The sequence below is a fragment of the Neophocaena asiaeorientalis genome, unplaced genomic scaffold (genome assembly GCF_003031525.2).
Source record: "Neophocaena asiaeorientalis asiaeorientalis breed wild unplaced genomic scaffold, Neophocaena_asiaeorientalis_V1.1 scaffold205, whole genome shotgun sequence".
Lineage (NCBI taxonomy): Eukaryota > Metazoa > Chordata > Mammalia > Artiodactyla > Phocoenidae > Neophocaena > Neophocaena asiaeorientalis.
In genome coordinates this window covers 1,678,972-1,699,048 of record NW_020174369.1, presented here as the reverse complement: position 1 = coordinate 1,699,048, position 20,077 = coordinate 1,678,972, and the positions used below count along the sequence as shown (strand labels likewise).

The following is a 20,077-nucleotide window of genomic DNA, read 5'->3' as shown; positions in this document are numbered from 1 at the left end:
TAATCAATCTGAGACAAGTATAGATAATGCTCTCACAGCTTTCCTCTGGCTTCAAACTTATAGGCTGCGTTCCAAGTCTAGACTGTTGGTGAACATCACCTCTCTTGATCCTTGGAATTCTGTGAAGGAGACATTTCTCTTGCTGTCTTACATATAAGCAAGCTGAGCTTTCCTTGGGGCCTTAGTTTCCTTGTTGTAAATTGTGAGCTGGGTTTCTCTGCTCTTACTTCTTCTTGCCTCCTCTAAGTCTGTCCACCCGTGAGGGGAATTGTGATGGAAATAAAGGAACTAGATTAGGAGTTGGGAACTTGGGGTTTCATCCTAGCTCGGCCACTAACATGATCATGATTTTGAAAACCTTGAAAGCCTCAGTTTCTTCATCTGAAAAAAATATAGGGTTGAGTTGTGTTAGAGATCTCCATAGCCTCTTCTAATTTTACTCCTCTGCAATTCTGCAATTCATAAAGCTTTCAAAAATGCCATCAAATAGGTCTGTAAAATCATCATAGTATTCTGAAAGGATACTCCACTGAATCGTTGACCCACTAATGGAGGTCTTTTTGCTATATGTCAGGCACTGTGCTAATTAAGCTGTTACCTCAAATCTCACACAGGGAAATCTTCAGTCTTGTGAGGTGGATAGTCCCCTAATTTTACAATAAAGAAAAATTCAAGAGATGGGTAAACTAGTCAAATTCCAGTCGCATGAAAACAGAATCCTTGTTTTGATCATTTGCAGTGGAGTTGGCTTCAGTCCTGTGAATGGCGTTGCAGCAGTGAAAGTGGTCCATGCGCCGTGAAAATCCTCAGTGCGGTACCCCTGTCATAACTCTGCTCTTGCTCTGACCTGAATGGGCATCCTCCCATTTCCCTCACTTGACTGTTACGGCTCAGAGAAGGGACAGCATCCCGGTGCTCACGATATTGGCCCAGTGTAGGCGTTCAAGGAGAGTTTATTAATTATGAAATGAATGCCTTGAGAGCTGAATCCAGGGACGAAGGAGTAAGGAAATGAATGCCTAAGATATAAAATCTGCATTCTTCCAGCGAAGAAAAGGAAAAGCACTCTACAGGGAACGGCTGTCAGAGCAGCAGGCAGAGCCCTCCATGACTATTTTTTCCTCTGCTGTGACATCTCTCCGTTTGTGATTTGCTCTGATTTGCTCTGCCTTCAGCCTGAGCCTCTGCTGCTCTCGCTTGATTTCAACTCCATCCAATATTTCTTGTTACCGTTTGGGTGCCATCTGGACCGCAGGAGTAGCCTCTCCAAGAGCGACGCAGTAGCGGAGAAAGAGCTGACGGCCTGTCTGAGAGCCCCCCTGCCCGCCCCCCCAGGAGTGTGCTGAGAGCCTGTCATCCTGCTGACAGGAGCCAATTTCACTTTCCTGTGATTCTAATTCACCCCTTTTCAAAGTACTGAACTGGCGCCAAATCTTGTTAGGAGTTTTTGAAAAATCCTTGAGTTTTGCTAATGTGGAACTAGAATAATGGATTTTTAAAAAAAAAAAAGAGATGGGGTAAAGGAAGAGAGAATGAAAAACAAATAATTATAAGCTTCGGGAAATCATTCCCCTTTGGTTTCTCGTCGCTCTATGTTAGACCTGGGCAGGTGTGTTTATTCTGTTGACAGCCGGTAACGTAGCCAAGCTATCTTGCAACCTGCACCTTCCCCCACAAAGGATCCACAGCAAGGAAGGTCCCCCCCGCTTTCTAAACTCGTCCTTGTCACACGTCAGAGCTCTGGGGTGAGGTCATGGGTTGGAGCTGGGATCAAGAGTCCTGGAAGCTTCCACGTATCAGAGCATGAAGTCATCCCGCAGGGCTTCTAGAGAAGCTCCATGGTAGACTGGTGTTTTCAGCGTTTCTTCTTCATCCCCATCACTGGCCTCATGTGGGCTCTCGCCAGATTATCATCTCTCTCTTTATAATCACTGCCTCGTGACAACAGTATTGATACCATCAAAATCCCCAGCACCGTTCTTGCCACTGTCTCAAAATGTCTGACCCCTCAGGATGGGATCGGATACTAGCAGTAGTAACCACAGGCGTGAATCATTTCATCACTTTGAACTACGCCCTATATACTACAGGCTTTGTGTGAATCATCTCATTTATGACACCAATCGTGATAAGTCCCTGTTTTCTCCTCTGTCTCCCCCACGCCATGTAAGGACGAGGGCTGTGTCTTATCGAAGATGCTCAATTAATTGATGTGGAGGGATCGGGTGGTGGGTTATCACGGCTTATGACCGCCATCGGTGTCCCCACCGCTGCTCCCCCCTCAACACGGACACCATCATTTCCTGGGCATCACCACCAGCATCTCCTTCCCGTTATCACTGTTGCTGAGATCAGGCTGACTTAGATCTTAGTATCTTATCGCATAATCAGTAGCAGCCTACAAATTGCACCTCCAACCCCATCCTTAGGTGTATTTTCAAGAAAATAAGGGATGTGTTTTAGAAAACCCAGGTGTGAAAACACAGAGTTGCCCACTGAGTTCTGAAACAGGTGTAAGGAAGACAGTGGAGAAGAGAAGGGTGCAGGGTAGACGGAATGAACAGTGGGGCTGATGCACTTCACAACGGTCCAGCCTTGCCAGGGTTCAAGCTTGGGGAAAAGATGCAGGAGCGGGAACCTGCTGTGACCAATGTCTGGCCTATGAAAATCATTCCACACGTTTAGCTTCTCTTCCAGGTGACTTTGTTCCTTCCCTGGACCAGTGTTTCCCAGACTTTTGCCATGGCCTGGAACCCGCCTACCCTCACTTACCAAGCATATAATCCCATGGCTTTCCTTTCCTTTCTTCTTCCTTTCTTTCCTCCCTTCTGTCTCTTCGTTTCCTCTCTCGCTCCTCTCTCTATCTCTTTCCCAGCCATCTCTGCCTCGTCCCTTCTTCCTCCCTCCCTCCCATCCTTCCTTCCCTTTCTGTACTTTTGGAAAGGGAACTGACGTCCTTAGAGGGATTTTACTCTCTCACTTGCTGTGCTAATTCTTTTCATGTACATCCACCTTCTCACCACTTCTTCTCAGCGAGCCCATGTTGTAAGCATTATTCTTCCTGTTTCTTGAGGAGAAAACTGAGGCTCAGAGTGAGGAAGGAATTCACCCGAGGAAACACCAATGAAAGTAGAAGTTTGAACTGAAAGCGCTGTTGGAGTATAGTTGATTTACAATGTTGTGTTAGTTTCAGGTGTACAGCAAAGTGATTCAGTTATGCATATACATATATTCATTCTTTTTCAGATTTGTTTCCCATATAGGTTATTACAGAATATTGTGTTCCCTGTGCTATACAGTAGGTCTTTGTCGATTATCTATTTTATATATAGTAGTGTGTTATGTTAATCCCAAGCCCCTAATTTATCCCCCTCCCCATGTTTCCCCTTTGGTAACCATAAGTTTGTTTTCAAAGTCTGTGAGTCTGCTTCTGTTTTGTAAATAAGTTCATTTGTATTACTTTTTCTTAGATTCCACATAGAACTGTTATCATATATGTCTCGCTCTGTCTTGTTTACTTCACTTAGTATGATAATCTCTAGGTCCATCCATGTTGCTGCAAATGGCATTATTTCATTGTTTTTATGGCTGAGTAATATTCCATTGTATATATGTACATTCCTCTGTCGATGGTCATTTAGTTTGCTTCCATGTCTTGTGAAAGCTGCTGTTTCTAATATCCCTCTGCCCACTTCCCCACCCTGCCTCTCCTAAAAACATCAATTTTCTCACTTTAAAAGCAACCATTGTTTTCAAATGCAAGCACATTGGTTTTCTTGACCTGGTTAAAGTTGGGAAGGTCAAGACTCCCGAGTCAGAGTCCTCAGCCACAGCTGCCCTTGTTCATTCACGTTAGCACAGTCCAGTCAACCTAGCCCCCTCACCTTCGTGCAAGGAGTCTACCTTTCTCATGCGCCTGCATAAAGCACCAGCAAATTCTTTTTACCACCATTCTGCATCCTGACTCTCTTCTTGCATGTTAACAAAGGCCATTTCAACCTAAATATCCATTGATGGCTGAATGGATAAAGAAAATGTGGTATATACATACAGTGGAATATTATTTAGCCCTGAAAAAGAAGTCTATCCTTGCTTATGTGACAACTTGGCTGAACCTTGAGGACATTATGCTGTGTGAAATAAGCCAATCACAGAAAGGCAAATACTGCAGGATACTGCTTATATGAGGTCCATAAAGTAGTCAAACACATAGAAGCGGAGAGTAGAACGGTGACTGCCAGCAGCTGGGCGAGAGGGAGGTGGGGAGATGCTATTTAATTGGTATAAAGTTAGTTATGCAAGAAGATTAAGTCCTAGAGATTGTGCCTACAGTTAACAGTAAATACTGTGTTGTACACTGTAAAATGTGTTAAGAAGATAGATCTCATGTCGTGTTCTTAACACAATAAAAAAGGGGAAAATGGAGGCTGTTTTAAGGACCAACTTCATTTTTAGGAAGCTGGATGTAAATATTTCATTGTCCCAGGGATTAGCAGATATATTACACTTGTGTGCGCTTCAAGGGAAGATGTAACTTTCATTATAAGGTCTAACCATTTCCCTCCACCCTCTAGCCTTCCAGACAACCTTTAGGACCCTCCTAAAATGGTAGCTGGCAGAAGGAGGGCAATTAACTGCTAAAATGCAGCCCAGCTTTGAGTAGTTAGGGGCAACTTCTCAGTCATTACAGGGACAAATCCACAAAGCAGCACAAATTCCTCTGTTAGGTCAAGGCCTTGAGTCCAGCAAAACCACTGAGCCCCAAATCCCAGTAGGCTGGGACAGTTTGGCCTTAAAGGGGATTCCATTCTGTTGGAATGATGATGAGGTTCCATGGATTTCCACTTGAAATCCATTAAAGGAATCTTAACTTCCTTTAAAAAAAAAAACCCACCAACATCTGGGTCTGGCTTAGCCCAGGCAATGACAAAACTTACATCCAGAAGAAGGCTACTGTTTTTGCAAACTGAATTTGATTTCACGGTACTGTCTAGACATAGCAAAGAATTCAGTTGTCCCAGACAACCCTTCTGGTCAATGCAAAGGTAGGATGTTCTTTAAAAGAATAGAAGAGACTATATAAGGAAAGGATATGTTTAGTGTTTAGAAAGCACCCAGTCAGCTGAATTTTTTTGTTTTGTTTTGTTTTGTTTTTTAATATCTGTTATCTAGAGCTTAGCTCTCCAGTACAGTAGCCGCTGGTCACATGTGGCTATTTAAAATGATATCAATTAAAACGAAATAAAATTTAAAATGCGATTCATTATTCACACAGGCCATATTTGAAGGCTCAATAGCCACGTGTAGCCACTGGCTACCATGTTGGAAGGGCAGGTGTACAACTTTTCATCATCACAGAGAGTTCTGTTGGACAGTGCGGCTCTTGGGAGAAATCATTTATTAACATCACATTTTCTACTCTGCATCTCAACTCCCCCCACCCCCGCTTTGTTCTTCAATTGCCAAACAGAGCTTTTCCTGTTTTCCTCTCCCGAGAATTAGGAAAGTGGCTATTTACTCCTGGCTAACAGAGAGCATAAACTCCTAGATACCCCAGAGGGCATTAGTCTTTATTAGCACATGTCTTCATTGTTAAATCACTCACCAGGCAACAGCACCTGTGTCCAAATGCCTGGAATCAAGAGGTGTGTTAATAGTACCCACCTTGGTGCAGTTACAGATCACTTAAGTTAATCCATTCCTCCTGAGCTTTCTAAATGGATAATTGAATTCATTCTTCTGCAGCATCAGCTTGGGTTCTGAGTTGAGATCTTCATGCCTTGTGCCCTCCCTGCCCCACTCTTGTCCCACCCCCCATGCTAGAATGATTATATATCCTGGCTCTGCTCTGAGCTTCAAGAGAGCAAGGACCAAGTATTATCTGTCTTTGTTATCTCCAGTGCCTAGTCAGGACACAGCAAGTGGAAAGCACCCAGGGAATGTTTGTTGAAGAAATTAATTAATCAATTATGTAATCAATCAAGATGCCTTCAGTTTTCCCAGTAGGACTTTCACGAATTATTCCTACAGAGAGTTCATTCCCCAACATGGTGATTCACAAGTCTGGCTGCCTGTTAGAATCACCTGGGGAGCTTTTAGAACCTACTGATGCCAGGACCCCACCCCAGACCAGTAGAATCCAAGTCTTAGATGCAGGGCTCAGGCATGCGAAGTTTTGTAAAAGCTGCCCCAGAGGATTACATTGTGCAGCCAGGGGTGAGAACCACTGCAGGTTTCTTATTTGGCAGCCATAAATAAGTTTTCATCCTTTTTAACGTGTTCACACCAAGTCCCATCTCATCCACTCACGTTTGCTGCAAGAGTAACATGAGTCTGGTCTTAAGAGTTACCTTATTCAGTTATGGGACAATAGTAGTGTCCCCAGTGCTCCAAAGAGATTATGGGAAAGTAAACTCCCTGTGGAAGCTTTATTTCTATGTCTTAATGACGATTCAGGCTACAACTGTATTAAAACAACCCAAGAGAATCTCTTCCTTTAAATCCTCACTGGAAGTTCAAATTGTGAGTAAATTGGATTGTCATATTGAGTTTTGTTTATTGTTTTCTATACAGCAGGTTCTTATTAGTTATCTGTTTTATGCATATTAGTGTATATATGTCAATCCCAATCTCCCACTTCATCCCACCACCACTACTCCCCACCCCGCTTTACCCCCTTGGTGTCCGTATGTGTATTCTCTACATCTATGTCTCTATTTCTGCCTTGCAAACCGGTTCATCTGTACCATTTTTCTAGATTCCACACATGTGCGTTAATATACGATATATATTTTTCTATTTCTGACTTACTTCACTCTGTATGACAGTCTCTAGGTCCATCCATCCAAAGAATAAAAAGACCCAATTTCATTCTTTTTTATGGTTAATATTGCATCGTATATATGTACCACATCTTCTTTATCCATTTGTCTGTAGATGGGCATTTAGGTTACTTCCATGACCTGGCTATTGTAAATAGGGCTGCAATGAACATTGGGGTGCATGTGTCTTTTTGAATTATGGTTTTCTCTGGGTATATGCCTAGTAGTAGGATTGCTGGGTCATATGGTCATTCTATTTTTAGTTTTTGAAGGACCCTCCATACCGTTCTCCATAGCAGCTGTATCAACTTACATTCCCACCAACAGAGCAGGAGGGTTCCCTTTTCTCCACACCCTCTCCAGCATTTGTTGTTTGTACACTTTCTGATGATGCCCATTCTAACTGGTGTGAGGTGATACCTCATTGTAGTTTTGATTTGCATTTCTCTAATAATTAGTGATGTTGAGCAGCTTTTCCTGTGCCTCTTGGCCGTATATGTCTTCTTTGGAGAAATGTCTGTTTAGGTCTTCTGCCCATTTTAATATTGAGCTGCATGAGCTATTTATATATTTTGGAGATTAATCCTTTGTCTGTTGATTCGTTTGCAAATATTTTCTCCGATTCTGAGGGTTGTATTTTCATCTTGATTATAGTTTCCTTAGGTGTGCAAAAGCTTTTCAGTTTCATTAGGTCCCATTTGTTTATTTTTTGGTTTTATTTCCATTACTCTAGGAGGTGGGTCAAAAAAGACCTTGCTGTGATTTATGTCAAAGAGTGTTCTTCCTATGTTTTCCTCTAAGAGTTTTATAGTGTCCTGTCTTACATTTAGGTCTTTAATCCATTTTGAGTTTATTTTTGTGTATGGTGTTAGGGAGTGTTCTAATTTCATTCTTTTACATGTAGCTGCCCAGTTTTCCCAGCACCACTTATTGAAGAGACTGTCTTTTCTCCACTGTATATCCTTGCCTTCTTTGTCATAGATTAGTTGACCATAGGTGCGTGGGTTTATCTCTGGGCTTTCTATCCTGTTCCATTGACCTATATTTCTGTTTTTGTGCCAGTACCATGTTGTCTTGATTACTGTAGCTTTGTAGTATAGTCTGAAGTCAGGGAGTCTGATTCCTCATATTGAATTTTTAAAAGCAGAATACAAAGCTGCATGCATGCCATGATAGTAACTGTAAGAAATGTATCTAATAAGGGGGAAAAAAAGACTTGAAGGTAAATGAACAAAAACTCTAGTAGTATTTGTGGGTAAAGCAGGAGGTGGGGATGCAGGGAGACTAGGGAATGGGTTCCAGGTTCTGCCCATGAGAATCAATTGAGAGAAAGTGCACTGGCTGGAGGGGTCTCCCACTGGGTGGCTGAAGTGCCCAGAGTGGTACTGAAGGTTACCCCAGGTGGGAGGAAGGAACTCCAAGAAATGACTGAGCCAAGATCAAAACAGGAAGGTAACCACAAGCTCCAGGTACAAAGGGTATAGATGGGAAGATGCTCAGGTAAGACTGTAGACAGAAGGGAGGAGAGGGAGAAGGTGGGGTCAACAGTGGACTGAGGGGTTCAGGACTAAGGCCAGGAAGTGTTGGGCATCCTTTTTCACAGGATCTGGTCCGTGCTCTCAAGTGGGGGTGATTTCTAAAGGGGGGCTTCCCACAAGATGTTTTTTTCTTCTTCTTCTATCTTTTTCCAAATATCGTATAGTAATAGTTTCTTAAAATTAAAAAATGTGTTCCTTTGCATTGCAAAACAGAGCCAGAAGAAATAGGATGAGAAGATCCTAATAATAGCTCTGATTTATAAACATCTCTATGTGCAAAACACCAACCAAAACATTGCACACACATCTCAGTTAACCCTCTCCATAAACCTGAGATGATGTTATCATTATCATCCCCACTTTGAAGACGAGAAAACTGGGGCCCACGGACTTGTCCAGGGTCGCACAGCCAGCACGGGGCACAACCATGATTCAGTCCGTATTTGTGTGACTCCGAAGAGATGCATTTGCTCTCACGTCCAGACCAATCTCCATCTGAATTTATGGAAATCGCCTCCTCACAGCCCAGCCCCACCCCTCACCAAAAGCCCCCTCTTCTGTCACCAGCAAAGTGACGGACTCACACCAGTGCTGGCTGTCCTCACACATTTTCATTATGTGGTGGGGCTTTTATGAGACTCTCCCACCGGCTGTTTTTCAAATTTATTTAATTCATCCATCATGCTCTGAAGCCATTTGCTTTTTTATATTGGACAGATGTAATGAGATTTTGGACACTAAAAAATGTTTTTATTAAAAGTTATGACCCAGAGCTAGTTGGTAGGGGCTGTGCCATAAATCCTTAGAAGTGTGAGATTTATAAAGGATGTAGCAGCATAACCTTAACCTCTCAGGCCACACCGTAGGTTACAGGATCACTTAGACTAATATTGTCTCCCTGTCTCTGGCCAAATAATAATAATAATAATTATTATTATTATTATTAAAGTGGTTATCTGATGTGGTCCTTCCTCCTCTTCTCTTGGCCACTGTTGACCCCTGGCGAGCCAGGGCCTGGTGGGAGCAGGTGGTTGATGATGGAATTTGCTGGTGTCTGGCCCGAAGGCTCTGCTGCGGTAGGTACGGGCATGTGGGTTTTCCTGCTCTGCTCTGCGACCCTGTAACTGGGGCTGAGTGATGTACAGTCACGTTTGCTACAGTCAGAGTGAAAGTGATCATGGCTGGTGGTTTCTCCACTCCTCCATGGCCAACAGGAAGCTCTCCTCAAAATTTGGAAACAATGCATTTCTGTTCAAGCATAGTAACTCCAATTTAATGTCAATATTTCAGATATATATTAATGTTACACTGCTTGGAAGACACCCAGCGTGTAATTAGCCTGGAAGTGTAGACCAAAACATGGGCATTAAAAATATATGTATACAGGGACGTCCCTGGTGGTCCAGTGGTAAAGAATCTGCCTTCCACTGCTGGGGATGCGGGTTCGATCCCTGGTCAGGGAACTAAGATCCCACATGCTGCAACTAAGCCCACGCGCCACAACTACTGAGCTCGCTCGCCGCAAAGAGCGAGCCCGAGTGCCACAAACTACAGAGCCCACGCGCTCTGGACCCCACGCCACAACTAGAGAAGAGAAAAGCTATGCGCCACAACTAGAGAGAAGCCCGCACTGCGGTGAAGATCCCGCCTGCCGCAACTAAGACTGGACGCAGCCAAGAAAGAAAGAAAGAGAGGGAGAGAGGGAGGGAGGGAGGGAGGGAGGAAAGAAGGAAGGAAGAAAGGGAAAAAGAAAAAATACACGTGTATATATATAGAGATGTTATACATACAAATATGTATTAATGTTGTGACTTTGTTAAATTAACATTGGTTAAGTAAAGCCCTGGGGTGTTGTCGGATGGTGAGCCAGGGTTCAGCGAAAGACCACCAGGGAATTGAAATAGAGAAGTTTATTACTCTCAGTTCCTAGAGGAAGGGGCATGAGGGGCGGTCAGGGCAGGATGCAGGCAGAGAGCAAAGCAGGACCTGGGCACTTGCCTTTATTAGGGTTCCCAGCCTGAGGCCAGATTGGTCAATTCAAACAAAAAAAAGCAGGATTTTGTTAAGTGTCAAAGGAATCTTATCTAAGGGGTACATAAAGGAAGGCCCTGGGAGGCTGGGGAGAGTGTGATCATAAGGGCTGTTAGGATGGTCATATCAGAAACTGACATTGATTTGTGACTCTGTGGGTTGTTATCTAGGGCCTGCCTCGCTGGAGAGGCTAGTGTCAGTTCAAGGCCCGTGCAGGCCGCTTGGCCACACAAAGTGGATACTTAGGCAGCAATATTATGGAGCGGTTTAGCAAAGCTCTCAACAGTTATAAACAACAAAACAAAAAAATTATCAAAACAATTAGGTTTGGTCAGCTACCAGCTGTTCTTAGTAGCGCGCATTTGTTCATACATTTTCAAGCCCGATCCCCTGCGATCTGCTAGGGATTCAAGAACAAATGCATCGTGGTCCCTGCTTCAGGGAGTTCACCGTGTAGTGGGCACAAGCGATGCGCTGTTGCTCTCGGAGGATGGTTTTCAGCCTAGGGGACCAAGGAAAGCTTCGTGGAAGAGGTGGCCTTTCAGCTGGGTTTGAGGAATTGGGTGAGCTTTGGGCTTGCAAGGCTGAGAAGAGCATTTCAAGCAGAAAAGGCCGCATGCACAAAGGCACTTCTAAAACCTGCTGTTCACAGACTGCTCCAAGTTAACTAAGTTTGGCTGAAACACCCGATAACACTTTTTCTTTTTAGAGCAAAAATCTCAAGGGTAAACATCATGCTCTTATCTGCTTCCACTGTTGAGACTGGTCGAGTCAGGGCTGTAATTTAAGGAAGATGGACTTTAAACTTACAAACTCCCCATTGCTTGTATTTCCTCGTCAGGCCCGTGTTTTATCATATGCTGGGAGCATATTCTAGAGTTTTCACAGTACGTTAGCAACAGCTCCCACCTCCTGAGACCACGGGAGTGTAAACCATAGATCCCGTCATCATTAAACTCATAAACCCATGTCATTTGTACGTCATTCACTTCATCCTCATTCATCATCCCTTACGCTTTCAGAACAGCTGTACGTTTGAAGATTTTGAAGAACGGTTTGCAGTGGCGACCCCTGTAAGTGTGAGAGGGCCCGACCTGATTAACTGTTTCATGTCATTGTCCCATCGCTCATTCCATGCTCATAAGTCATGCCTTGTGCTTACAGAACAGAAAGCTGCCGATGGACTTTGATGAGATTTTTGAGGCAACAAAGGTAAGGCGTCCAGGCTCTTGTGAAATGAGGATTGCTCTGGGCATTCTCATCCATTCCATGCATCCTCACCCTCCTGCAGGAATGGCAGGCGCTCTGCTCTGCTCCAGTGCCTGCCTATCCTGATGTTCCCAGGAGACTCCTGGTGGGCCCCGCGATGAAGGAGAAGAGTCGGGGCATGGGTATGTGTGTGTGCGTGCTTGCGCGCATGAGAGGACGTGACACCCCTTCATTTCATTCAACAAATATTTTTCAATCTCCTGACGTGTCCTAGGTGTTCTGATAGATGCTAGAGATGCAATAGAGAGGAAGACACAACCCCCATTCTCAGGGAGCTCTAAGTATAACACAGTGCGACATGGCATAGCATAGGAGAGGAGAGGGTGGGGTCAGTAGAGAAGGGTAGGGTAGAGAAGGGTAGGGTAGGGGAGCATAGTATAGTGTAGTATAATGTAGTATAGTGGGGATTCAGATATGTAAACAGGATGTGCTCGGTCCACCTGTGGAGATTAAAACCAGGCAAGGCTGCTATTTGGTCGGTCTAGCCTGGAATAAGTGTACTGGTTTGCAGCCAGTGTTTATTCAGATTGGTTAATACATAGGCCGGTGAACGTTGTCACCCCTGAGCACAGGGCATTTGGGAAGCCTCTAGGACAGGGGTTCTTAATCTGGGCTGCCAATTAGAATCACCTTGAGAGATTTTAAAGTTTCAGTTACTAGACTGTACCTCAAACCAACTAATTCAGAACCTCAAGGGGTGGGAACCAGGCATCCATATTTTTCCCTTATGTACACCCAAGGCTGACAACCACTGTTCTGAGAGTCTCACATAAGCTGTTTGAGGCAATGGAATTTGGGGTACAAATTGAGTTAGGAAACACTTCCCAGGAAGAAATAAAGTCCTCTAATCTGTGTCCTGGAGGATGGGTGGGAAAGGCAATGGGGGAGGGAATGAGTGATCTAGGTCAGAGAAGGAGCGTGTGCAAAGGCCCTGAGGCAGCCCCTCCTTTCGTGAGCCCCGGGTGCTTCTCTGTCTATAGGTCTGTCTTCCCGTAGAACAGGCAGCTCATGAGACTCAGAACAGGAACATGCCCTACTCATCCCTGTATCCCCTGCTCTTGGCACAGTAGCTGATGTACAGTAGGCGCTACATACTTGTCCTGAACGAAGGAGTACCTGATGTCAGAACAGGAGTGGGTCTGTGTGAATATGTCTTGGGGGCCAGTCAAGGGCACCTCTGCCTTCATCAGTGGCACTTTCAGAACTTCTCTACAGGAGGGACCTAGGAGTCTAGTTGCAATGGGCTAGCGGAAAGAAGGACCAGGGGTCTAACCCTGAAAGAGGTTGTACAGCACTCCAGATGTTATTGGAAAACCATCATTTGTTCGTATCAGAGGATGGCTTGTGGGGGAAGGGGACGTGCCTGATGGAGACACCGAGGGGCTCCCCCCTCAACAGCCAAGCTCCTCCTCAACCCCTTCACTGGCCTTGGCAGCTTCCAGGGTCACTCTGCTTACCCTGGAGGACGCCCAGGGCCTGAAGAAGGGGCAGAATCTGCCATTGACAGCCATTGTCTCTACCTGAAGACATCCAAAGGGCCAGGAATGGGAAGGCGAGGAGGAATCTGGAGCTGACCTTGGAGATGACTTCTTCAGATGGATGTGTGTCATGGCAGGACTCGTGGGAACCCTGGCTTCTGGTTAGAGAATATTGTGGGGCTGGACTTCTACCTTGAAGGAAGGCTACCTAGGGCTTGGTAAAGGGACCGATGGATAAACAAGGTGCTGGCTGGTCTGTGGGTCAAGCCCAGCTTCTTTTAGCTGACCAATCAGAGGCAAGTCACTTAACCTCCAGGCTTCTGTTATAGCTTATCTGCAAACTAGAGAGAGCGAGAGAGATTCCTGGGCTGCCGACTTCACAGGGCTCAGGGAGCGTCCAACATGAGCGTACTGTATCAGAAAACGTGCTGTAAACTATAAAGTGTTTTACAAATGTGAATGGTTAGTTTTATTCTCATGAGGCCGTTAAAGTGATTAATTACAACAATATTATCAGACGGAACATGGCTTATTAAGCTACAAATGAAACAACTAGGGTTAACTTGGGGAGAGGGCCTGTGAAAATAGACATTAGTCCAGATTCTCAATCACATATGGTTATTAGAATTATTTTTAATTTTATGGCCTAAGAATCCCCTTTTTCTATAAAATTTAATTAACTCAAGGTTCTATTTAAGCAGCAAATCCAATGGAATGAAATACCAATCTATGTTTAATGCCTCTGCATGTTTTTTTCTTGTTTAATCCTTGAGTGGAAGTCATCTGGCAGGAGGAAAGTCTGTAGCTCAAGAATGAAGGTTATTTTAAAAGTTGTGCTTAAGGAGAAAATTAGCCAATAAATTATATTTATGATGTTAGTGAAAGTGTGCCACGGGTTCAACACATTTGAAATGTAAATTGTACGACTTAATTATTAACTTCATTTTAATATTTTCCTACCACTGAAAATAGTCGTGGGCCATTTGCAAAGCTTTGAGTCCCAAGGACCAGGAAGCCCAGAAGCTTCCCTTGAATGGGTTAAATAGAATTACGCCTTTTGTGGGTTTGGGAGAGAGCCTAAGGACTGGCGTCATTTCACCAAATAATATAAACTATTGTTCACATGCTAAAGAAGCCTTCCCGAAAACAAGCAAGTTTTACAATCTATATCTATGGATCGTCCCCACCAGACTGTAAGCTCCCTGCAGGCTGGGACTTGTCATTTCTCATCATTATGTTCCGAGCACCCAGTACAGTGCCTAACACCTCACAGTCCAACGTGTACGGAAAAAAAAAACATATTATGTAGCTGGGAGGGAAGTGAATACGTATAGGGCCCTATTGTGTGCCATGCATCGTTCATTCAATCTGAAAGCTTAAGGGGAAGAGTTGAAAGTGAGTTAACCAGGCTAAGCTACTTGACTTTCAGCGAAAAGAATCTTTTGTGCCTTTTTCACCAGGCTTGCCCAAACTTCAAAATCCTGCTAGTAATATTGTCAATAAATCTGCAAAGGAGGTATTATCTGGACATTATCTCCAATGTCCAGATGAGGGAACAGTGGCCGTGAGGAATTGCAGAGGTTGGCAGTGGGAGAGCTCAGATACATCCCCGGGGATGGGACTTTTCCTGGGCCCAGAGCTCACACATTTGTCAGTAACAGAGAATGTCCCTCTCTTTGTGTGAATCGTGGAGCTCCTGCCTTGCCTGGTTAGAACAGATTTCGAGGGCAGGGGTCCTACCTGGCAGACAGGCAGACTCTCCCTGTCCTTTCGGTTGGGTGGTGTTTTTAGGTTCCCCCAATTAAAAACTATCACTTAAAATCCGAAGACGAGCAGAAAGTATTTTTTTTTTTGCAGTGGGCAGATTTGCACAAAACACATGATTATGTCCTTTAAGTCAGGCCGTTTGATTGCCGACCACAGACTCCCTGCAGACTCTGAAGCTGGAAGTGTATTTAGATTAATTTCTACGTGTGTCTTCAGGGGCTTCTCCCACTGCTCTGGCCGGCCTCGCTCAGACACTGTCGTCTGATGGATGGGGATGTAGTTGATGCAGTGTCTACAGTGATGGAGCCCCTCGGAATGATTAATAGTGTATATATACTGGGTTGTTTTTGATGCCCTTCCTGGTATTAAATGATATGTTTTCTTCTCCTCCGACTACATTTTTTATCTTAAAGATGGATTCTTTCGGGGACTGTCATTTGACTGCCTGCTCTGTATGCAGAAAATTCAAGTCATGGCCCGGGTGACCTTGAGGTGACCTCTGTGAGACTCAATTTATTCATTTGTGAAAATGGGGATGAGGATTCATACCTCTCAGGGTCATTATTATTAGGAGTATTTACTGAGAAGTGGCCATGAAGTGGTGACTTGCTATACTTGATACATGAAAGGCATTTTGTACATGTGGATACAGTCATGAAAAGAAAGCAGATGGTGAGACTGTGTCTTGCCTTTGTCTCCTGGAGAAGAGAAACAGTGTTGGCATTGGATGGTAAATATGTAAAAGTGGCATTATTATTGCCTATGCAAGGTGGCTAAACCCAGATCTGCTTGACTAAGCCCAGATAAACAGCCGGACACACTGAAGCAATAATTGATTCTGGCTACACCCGAGATGTTGTCTTTGGGATCAAGAGGTATCATAATGACCAACTGGGTTTATTGTTTATATAGTCATGATGAAAAAGAAACGTGTGTCCTCAAATCAAATTTTTTTAAAGCAATGCCCACAGCATCCGTTCCCCTTGTGATGACACCATTATCTTTTTTTCTTTTCAGGCTGTGACCCAGTTAGAACTTTTTGGGGACATGTCCACCCCTCCTGATATAACCTCTCCCCCCGTAAGTATGCACTTCCCTCAGAGCCCTGCATCTCTTTCTTTTCCTTCTTCAGTCGCATGGTGACAAAAATATGGGCTTTGGGTAAAAGAGGCTACTGGTGCATTTCAACTTGGACTCTTTCAAGCTGTGTGATTTGGGCAAATTTACTAACAATTCTAAACCTCAATTTCCTCTGCTATTTTTTTTAAAAAAGGGATTATGATACATGCTCTGTTTTGAGAAATAAATGAGACCATGCATCAGCAATTACAGGCTATCACTGGGGTTCTTGCTGTTATGCTGGGCAGTGGAGAGAGACAGGAACGGGATGTGATCCCTGCCTGCAAGGAACACATGGTCTAGCTGGGAATATGGGCAAGAAACTCCACAGGACAGCAGACCCGATGAGGCATTTGTCATCTCCTACCCAGATCCCACACAGTAAAGGAAGCCAGGTGGTCAGCCCGGTAAAGGAAGCATCTTCTCCCCCCGGCCCTTTCTGCCCTCTCCTCTCTCGTTTCCTTCTTTTCTTCCCCTCTCCATCTTCTTTTCATTTCCTCCTCCCTTCCCACCTGCCTGCTGGCTTCGCTGAGCTCATGAAGCTTTGGATCCCCAGCTCTAGTTTCAGCCACAGTATCTCAGTCATTGCTTGCACTGGGGTAGAGATTGCAGGGAGCCCTCACTTGAAAAGGAAAAGGAAAAAAAAAAAGAATGAAAACCGAAGCAAAATAGAATCCAAGTGCTTTGAGAACTGGAGGCATTCAGAGGCAGCCCTGCAGCCACTGCAGAGAAAAATGCCAAACTGGCCCTTCCAGCTCCTCCCCTGCCCGCTCCCCGGAGGTGGGCGGAGAGCAGGCAGGCACAGCTGCACCAGCTGAAGCTGCTGGGAGGGGGCGGCTCCCCCAGGCACCGCACAGTTGCACAAACCCAGGGATGGTGCTATGGGTCATTGACTAGCTGCACCTCACGGAGAAATGGCTGTAACCTCACCACTGAGGACAGATGGCGTGAGAGCCTGCTGCCCATAGCTGCCACCAGGGAATCTAGGCACAGCTGCTCTGCTCCGAACGCCTGGTGCCCAGAGCAGCTGTGAAGGAGGGGACAGCAGCTCCTGTCTCCAGGGAAGCTGGACAGTCTAGAGAGTCTCTCCTCCATCCCAGGGGGAACTGCCGCATGTCTGAACCATGGGGCCATGGAGCTAGAAAGGTCTGGAGAGATTGTCTAACCTTAGCCTCTTCATTTTACAGATGAGCAAACTGAGTTCCAGAGAGGGCATGCGACTCACCCAAGGTCACACCAGAAAAAAGAGAATGACATTGATTGTGTTTTAAAGGGCTTAACGCAGCAGCTCATGGCTGTGTTTCTGGCCCTAAACCCAAGTGCTGTCCAAATGGGTATTTAATAACCCTCAGAACAATGCCTGTGCCTCCTGCAAGCTGCTCGTCTAAAAATGGCCTTGTCTAATTGCCATGGTTTCAGGATTAATTGCTTGCTCCAATCTATTCCAACGGGAAGAAAATAAGCATATTATGGCATCGAATAGGCATACTCTATAGGCAAAAGGCTTCTATAAATGGGTGTGGACCTTTGAAAAAGCTAGTACCCATGTTTTTATCTCAGTAGCCTCACCTTACCCAGTAGTCCATGCAGCAGGCCTTTCTGGAATTCCAGCATGGGCCAGGCTTTAGAGTTTGTAGCTGCTTTTTTTTTTATCATCTTCTTGAGAACATTTGCTTCTTTTTGCAAGTGAAGGTTCAGGCAGGATTCTGGGAGGCACCAGGACCCTCTAAGGGTCTCTATTCTACTTGCTAATCTTTATTTGTTTATTTAGTCAACATCTGTTTATTGGCCATGTATTAAGTGACAGCCTTGAGCTGGGCACGCAGTAGGTCCTGAGTGAGTGTATGTTACTTTGAATTGACCATTTCTGAAGGGTGAAAGATATTATGGGATAATTTGAGGTCCCAAAAACACCCTCAAAGGGTAGGGGCTCAAACTAAATAGTCATGATACTGGCCAGCATTTGCTGAGCACCTACTATGTGCCTCTGTGTGGTAGGTACTAAGTGTTTGAAATGCATGATCTCATTTAAGCTTCTCTGCAGCTCTAGAGATGGGTATTGTTTTTCCCATTTTATAGTCTTTATAACCAGCTCATGGTCTGCCTGCCACAGTGAGTGACCCGGACCGGGGCTTGCTTCTGTAGCACTGCCTGCTGCTTCCCGTCCTGATTAGCACTGAGCCAGGTCTCCCAGGGGCCTCACGCACCCCTGTCCTTCTCTGTCTGACAGACTCCTGCAACTCCAGGTGATGCCTTTATCCCGTCTTCATCTCAGACACTTCCGGCGAGTGCAGACATGTTTGGTTCTGTACCTTTCGGCACTGCTGCTGTACCCTCAGGTAAGTCCTCTTCCACCTTCCTTCTGCCTCCACCCACCAAGAAGGAGAAAGGCTTGACTGAACCACTGCCAGATTATGCCAGACACCTGTGGGAACCACCATTCTGTCCTTGTGACTCCTCAGGTGACATTGAGAAACTGCCATGGGCAGGGGGGTGGTATGTTCACAAAGCTCTGGGATGCTGCAGTCTGGAAATCACTCATGTCTTGCACCTGAAAGGTCAAGACTCCAGGTGTATAGCTTTGGGGAGCTTGGTGCACACACAACCATGCAAATCAGTGCAAATCCTGATTTGTACTGTCCAGCTCAGCCAGATGGAGGGAAGGTGGGGGAGGTGTGAGTCTGTGCTCTGCAGACCTCTAGAGATCTGATGGATAGAAGAGATCTGCCTTATTGGTGGAGGCTTAAAGAAGAGGAGGTTCCCCATGCAAAGGGAAACACCTAGGAGACAGAACAAACTGCTAACAGTGGATTGTAATGGGGCTCTTAGTGATTTAAAGAGCGTTTGTTCTATACTCCAAATATTCTTTAAAAATATATATATATAATGCATACTTCTACAACAGGGTAAAAATATATATAGTAATAGTGTTGCAGGTGCAAATTGGTGGGGTCTGAGGCATCTTGTTTCCATGGCATCAGGCACTCCGTGTAGCTGGCCCACTCTACCTGAACATGGACAAAGGTGGTATTAGTTCTGCCTTTTGCATACATGGCAAAAAGCAAAGTCTTTAAGGCAAAAACATCCTTAAAGACTTTTTTTCTTTAACTACGTATTTGAAATCTGTGGCTTTATCTTTCTTTTTCTACTTTATTTATATAAATGACAGAGTTTGAATATTTCAGAATACAAATTTCTTGCATTCTTCTATAAATAATTACTTTTAATTACACAGCATTAGAAACAAATTCTTGCCACCAAATATAAACCTTGCTGTTACTCAAAGTGAAATTAAAAATTCATACTCTGTTCCAAAGTAGTATGAGCTGAGGGATCATTATGAACTTCTAGAAGCAACAGAGGTTGATAGCCACTGGGTCTGACTTACAGTTGAGAATCTATAGGTAGCCTAGAAATGTCTTTAATTGCTAAGCTTTCCAATCAAATCTGTTTTACCCACCCCTAAAATGGAACAGTGGCAATGAATTTCTCTACCTAAAATGGATATTAAAATGTCCTTGGGAATAGTGTTATTGAATCTGTCATTTTAAATAAGAATAACAGTTTTTCAGAAATGTACCGCCTTCCGTCAGCCTTGTATCCAGAATAACCATGCTTTGTCCCCACTATCTGACGGCACCAAACTTACTCATTTTTAGGCATGTTCATTCCACAAATATCCACTCAGTACTCAACTATGGGCCAGGTCCTATTCTAGGTGTCTGGGGTGTGTCAGTGAATACCAAAGACACAGACCCCTGGCTACAGAGAGCTTACTTTCTGTTGGGGAGATGGACAGCAACATAAAAATAAGTACCTTAACATAATCCTAGAAAATGATCAGTGGTATGGACAGAAGGAAATGTGGAGCAGGGCAGGTGTGAATGGAGGTTGTGGTCAGGTGGAGTGTGATGTGAGCCAGGAGGGCATCTGGATCAAGGGTACTCCAGGTGGAGAAATGGCCCGGCCCCTCCCCCATCCCCTTCTCTGAGTCAGAGAGGCTGGATGCAATTCTGGCTCTAATATTTTTTTTTTTTTTTTTTTTTTTTTTGGT

At 44.6% G+C, this 20,077-nt stretch overlaps 1 protein-coding gene across 6 annotated transcripts in view; it reads left to right on the top strand.

The window, feature by feature from the left end:
• Nucleotides 1–20,077, top strand: part of DAB1 (DAB adaptor protein 1) — a 282,989-nt gene that overhangs the window by 235,629 nt on the left and 27,283 nt on the right. For 5 of the 6 annotated variants that reach the window (XM_024756252.1, XM_024756249.1, XM_024756247.1 and 2 more), the window contains exons 7-10: nt 11,413–11,463; nt 11,555–11,602; nt 15,922–15,984; nt 18,254–18,362. In XM_024756252.1, coding sequence (XP_024612020.1) covers nt 11,413–11,463; nt 11,555–11,602; nt 15,922–15,984; nt 18,254–18,362 — 271 coding nt within the window. The remainder of the gene's footprint in view (nt 1–11,412; nt 11,464–11,554; nt 11,603–15,921; nt 15,985–18,253; nt 18,363–20,077) is intronic. The other variant, XM_024756251.1, reaches the window with a different exon arrangement.